This window comes from Neomonachus schauinslandi, chromosome 2 (assembly GCF_002201575.2).
Source record: "Neomonachus schauinslandi chromosome 2, ASM220157v2, whole genome shotgun sequence".
Lineage (NCBI taxonomy): Eukaryota > Metazoa > Chordata > Mammalia > Carnivora > Phocidae > Neomonachus > Neomonachus schauinslandi.
In genome coordinates, this window is record NC_058404.1 from 21438510 (window position 1) to 21444509 (window position 6000).

At 34.6% G+C, this 6000-nt stretch overlaps 1 protein-coding gene across 1 annotated transcript in view; it reads right to left on the reverse strand.

Moving 5' to 3' along the window:
* Window positions 1–6000, reverse strand: part of MICU3 (mitochondrial calcium uptake family member 3) — a 104471-nt gene that overhangs the window by 39744 nt on the left and 58727 nt on the right. Inside the window, 2 exon segments of the mRNA XM_021694133.1 lie at window positions 1564–1646; window positions 4709–4756. Coding sequence (XP_021549808.1) covers window positions 1564–1646; window positions 4709–4756 — 131 coding nt within the window.

Sequence of the window (6000 nt, forward strand, 5' to 3'; positions counted from 1 at the left end):
AGTCAGCTCAACTCTACCTCCTGCTTTCAGGAATTCTTTGCTGTTTACAAACAAATAAAAACAACAAACAAAAAACATCACTTATGAGGCAGCAGGACAGCCACTGCAAAGAGTAAACCACAGCAAAGAGTAGAGAGGGGAAACAAGTTGTATGTGAACGTTTTTACCTCCCATCCCCACAAACAGACAATATTCCAAAGGACATCTATAGAGACACCTTTCAATGCACTGAGTTCCTAAAGGTACTCTTTTAGTCGATGGGGTAGAACTTGGCAGTGTTGCCACAGAAAATTTATTAAAAATTATTTAGAATACTAGGCCCATTCTGAAAGTCCTAAAAGACAGTTTCATGCTATCATAACAAAACTATATTAAACTAAATCTGTTTATTTTAGGGTGTTAGGAACATATGTCTATCTTTGCAGTGAAACTGAAAACTCTCACCTCCCCACGGCATCCTGAAAAGCACTCAAATGAGGGGTCCTTCATGGTTCCAGGTTCCAATGGTGTGACTCAGGGACTGTCCCCAGGCAAGGGCTACATGGGTGTTAGAGTAAGTCATCTGACAGATCCCAGTAATTAGTCTGCTTGCTTCCTTTTGAATGGCTACTGATTATGACAAGGATTTTTATCTCTTCCCTTTTCTACCACAGAAAACAATGATTTCATAGTTTCTCTTCCATGTTCCAGCCTCTGAGGAAAATACTAAGCTGTTTAAGAGATTTTCTGAGGGATTTTTAATGGCTTGTTACAAAAGAAAATAGAAAATAAAATGGCTATTTATATGCCATCTCTCCCTTTTCTTTTAGCTAGGAATTATAGGTAAATACAGAATTGAACATAAATGTTAAGGGTAGAACTTGTTACTGTAAGGATCTCTACTTTGGAGAAAAAAAATAGAATAGGCATTTTGCCACCGAAGCAGATACAGGATCCATGGGTAAAAAGAAATAGGAAAATTCTGGAAAGGGGAGTGGCAAGAGGAGTGAGCAGCTGATGATGTTGCCAAACCAGCATCAAGCTGCATCAGTCAGGTGAGAAAGACTGAAGGCAGATACCTAAGAACAATCTTATTCTCCCCATTTTAGATCAGCCCTTGTTCAAAGACAAGAGAAAGGAATAGCAAAATGGGGACAAGACTGGAATATAAGGCAGTCATGAGTGGAAGAGAAAAGCAGAAAAAAAATCACAGGTCCTATCATGAGAAGGAAGGGAAGTTCCGGTGGCAAAGAGCTGTGGCTGGGGGCTGATATGATGGGGTCTGAGCATAACCGAGCATATACCACACCTCTGAACTGCCTGTTATCCACCTAGTGGAAAATATCTGACTCATTTCAAATGTTCAGAAAACATGTAAACAACTATAATCATCTTTATATAATGAATACAATTTATATTTTTATAATATAAAAATTAAAGTACACAACGCTGTACTTCTTCATTAAATTAAGGTGAAAGCATAAATTTTTCACTCTTCCTTCTACGTTGTTCCAAATAATGCAAAAACATAAGGATGTAAATAAGCAATATTTATTGATAAAATGCAGCATATAATATACATACCACCAAAAACTCCTTTTTATCCACCATCTCATTGCCATCAGTGTCAAACATGTTGAAAGCTATTCTAAAACCTGCATGTGGCTCTGCCAGAAAGAAGAGAAAAGCACTTGTGAAATGGAAAAATGTTTTTAAAGTACAGTTGTGAATAGTTAAGTATACTCTGTACAAAAATACTTTCTTTCACCAAGAAATTAAAAGCAGGTTACTATTAATGAAATATAATAAAAGCTACATATGTATACATATTTCTGTTTCATGTATTAGCACTCTTAGCAACAAAATTGATAATACACTTTAAAAGTATTTGTCTGATACCTGCTGTGCAACACAGGCAGTATAATTTAACCACCTTAACTTCCAAAAAGAAGTACTTCTTTTTGTTATCCCAAGTTTGTCAGTTTCAGAGGGAAATAGCAAATCATCACATATGTTCAATATTTAGAACACAAGAAAAAAAATATGACACAATGGACCAATCCTGATTCTTAGGAAAATCAGAATGGAAATGACCTATGAAAATAAATGTCAAGCACAAGAGATTACATAGTGGTTTTAAACTTTCAGAAGCTTCAAAAGCAGACATATAAAATAAAAGAGGCTTGGATAATTCTCAATTTCCCCAAAATACAAGGAACAATTGCTTTTCTGAGAAAGACGCACTTGTAAACACTAAGAACTGTTTAATTTTATGAACCTTATAATGAGGTTCAATCCCTTTATCTTCTAAAGCATAAAGAAGAAAACCTCCCACAGAAGAAAACTTACATATCCTTCAAAGAGAAGCTCAGTGCACATGCCTTTGTGAAACATCTGACCCTTTCTTTTTTTAAGATTTCATCCATTCATTTATTTTAGAGAGCACACACAGGCACACGCAGTCACGTGAGGGGTGGAGCGGTAGAGGGGGAGCGAGAGGGAGAATCTCAAGCAGACTCCACATTGAACACAGAGCCTGCCGTGGGGCTGGATCTCAAGACCCTGAGATCATGACCTGAGCCAAAACCAAGGGTCATTAGCTTAACGGACTGATCCACCTAGGCGTCCCTCTGACCCTTTCTTTTGAGATGACTGGCAAAAAGTTTTTAAAAGGGGCCTCCCACAGATATATTTGGCATTACTTGCTGTAAAATCTTGAAACTAGCAAAAGAGAAGCATGTAACCTTACTTTCTTAACTGGCAATAGCTGTCTCTGAAAATGGAAACAGAAGCCAGTCTTATATGCAGGCTCATTTCTGGCATATAGTTTAGGAATTGAAACTTACTTTCATTAGCATTCAGTTAAGAAAGAAAGAAAAAATTTCATTATCTCTAATAACCAAGTTTTAAGCTTTAAAATGATCTTGAAAATACACAATGAAAAGAAGTCCTCACTGTTTGGAAGGGAAAATGAGGTTAAAATAATAAAGAGCAAAGAGGAAAGAATCATAGACAGGTAAGGTGAATTCTCTAGCCCACTTTCTGCCAGCTCTGTTTTCACATTTCTCTTGGTTCTAATCTAAAAAACATCCAAAAGTTTTCAATTCAAATTCCCGGAAGTTTCTAAAATAGGTTCTGAACTCCAAAGGAAGATTCACTGCATCCAAAGATCCTAACCTTTCCATGTAAGCAAAACCACCGTATGTTTTTTTCCTACACTCTTATCCATACCCTGTCCCATCTCAACAAGTGGCTTTCCTAACCAGTTCTATTATATTCTTGCCTGTCACTCTGCCAGTTTAGGTATTTCAGACTTAACAGTTTTGTAACCAAAGTTGTTCTATAGCTAACAATATAACTTTTTCACAAGTCTCTGAGATATCCTTGGTACTCCTCTAGTTTTCATGGAGTATTCATCATTGACTAGACTTGAATCATAACGGCTTCCAGTGTGGAACAACCTCAGATAGTTGTATTACTAACTACACAACACTTCTTGTTCTTCAGCACCAACATTTTAATTTCATTTTGAGTCCAGGAGGAAAAAAAATACAAGAAAAAATAAAGGATGATAATTTTCAAAATTCATATGCACACATGTACATCCCCCAAACTTCCTGCGACAGAACTCCAACATAACATCATTCATTACTAAATTCAGAATAACATAATGGCTCTGATTTTTCTAATCATAGAAGTACAAGGAATTTTATGACTTGTTTCTAATGACAGAGTTTCACTGATATTTCGTATTTCCAGACATCTCTACAAATCCCCACAAACAGAAATCCTTCTAGCGATATTCTTTCATTTATTCTTTTTTTTCACTCATTCACCAACTAGTTTTTGAGAGGCTACCATGTGCTAGACACTGTCCAGAAATGGACAAAAAAGAGAAAATCTCTGCCATCATGGACCTTGCATTCAAGTATGGGGAGACGAAAACATACAAACCAATAAACAAATACTTTCAAGTAGTTTTAAGTGCTATGAAGAAAATAAAACATGGTAAAGGGATAGATAGAGAGGGAGCTATTTTAGGGAGGATAGTCAAGAAGCGTTCACATTTCACATTCAAACGAAAACTGAATAATGTTTATTATCATGAGGATCTTGAGGAAAAAGCACTGACAGCAGAGGGAGCAGAAAGTACAAATTCCTGAGGTGAGAATTCAAGGAACAGAAATGCCAGGTGGCTGGAGCACAGTGAACAATAGCAGGTAAGTTCCTGCATTAAATGCAATGAAATTTAACTGAAATCATTAGTAAGCCCTTCCTATTTTTCATAAAAATTGCTGCATATGAGAGGCAGAGAATAACAAAGCTGTTTTAGGATGTATAATGGGTATTCTGATACACTCACAGTTAGAAAACTCATTCTTTCACACTAGTCTTAAGAAACTTAAGATTTCAATGAGTGTAGCAGGAAATTTACAAATCCCTACATGACCTGACTTTTAGGCTTTCATGTAAACGAAAAGGAATGATGTATGATATAAAATTTATAATTTATGAGCACTTTATTCCTATACCGTATGTCATAAAAACATTTATGTCTTTGACTCTTGATAGTGCTATTTGCTGATAACATTTAGACATGAAATTTGCAAAATAACCATAGATAAACCTAAAGTGATTTTCAATAGTAAAAGAATCTAAGATTTGTTTTCCAAGATTCTGATTTAAAAACAAAACTGTATCCAAAAGTAGACTCAATGAGTACACTTACTTGTTAAAATACATAAAAGAAAAAGATATTCTGTGTAAGAAATCACACCTAGAAGAAAAATAGTATTAGTAATGCTATAAAGTATTACTTTATCAAGCAAAATATTATTCTTACAGTAATAAGTAATATTAATAAGGAACTTACTGTTTTAAAGAACAAGCTAAGTATTGTTTTAAACAAGACTAAACTATTAAAAATCATGGCAAAAGAAGCAACAAAATTAATTTTAATTTGTTTCACAATGCTTCTGTGGAAACTCACGCAAAATTCCCATTAATACTCCTAGATATATTGGCCAAGAAAGCAAAATTATATTGTTTATTTATAACTACAACTTTAAACTTGTTGCTAGTTTTCAATGGATGAACTAACATAAAATAAAAAGGTTGGAAATGGTTAAACTGTAAAGTGCTTAATTACTTCTTAACAACTCTTGAAAAAAATAACAAATAACTCTTGAAAAAAACATTTAGATATTCCTGCTTACAAATATGATTTCTGTAATTGCATTAAAAAAACAAAACTCTGTATCACTTTTCTGCTTTCAAGTTATCATTATTATTTTTGACAAAGTTAATGCTTCTATTAAATGTACTCTAAGAAGTTTTTGTCTTAATTACATGGCTTACCCTTTCTGAATATTGCATCCCGAGTTCTCTGTAATCCTAGTATTACAAAGTTTAAAAGGTGTTTGTTTGGAGTAAATACAAATATATATTCTGTTACTCAAATTCTTGCTTTTGGACATAACACCCCAAACTAGAACTAACGCTTAATTGAGCTTCTAGGTAGATCCTGAGAAAATTAAAATCAGGAATAAGTCAGTAACACTTCTCCACAGATATCAGATAGTCCAAATGTTTAGTAAAAGGGTATACAAAAATCCTTAAATAATCAGATTGTGAACCTTGAAAGTCCATTTTACCTGATGTTCTTTGAGGCTCCGCTCTTTGTTACAGAACAAAGAGAAGAGAAGTCACTGTCAGGCAGTTTGTCAGAAAACTTGAAGGGAACTAGCTGGAGGCCCTGAAAGCATTCCCTTCTTTTGTTTATACTACAATATTGTGACCTATAGACAGATAGTTCTGGTTGACTGCCATGAATGTTATGGGAGAAAGATTCTGGAATGGTCAATGTATATAAAAGATACAATACCTAGATTCCATAGGGATCCCTCATAGAAAGAGAGAGAGAGAAAGAAAAAGAGAGAGAGAGAGAGAGAAGGAAAGAAAGAAAGAAAGAAAGAAAGAAAGAAAGAAAGAAAGAAAGAAAGAAAGAAAGAAAGAAAGAAA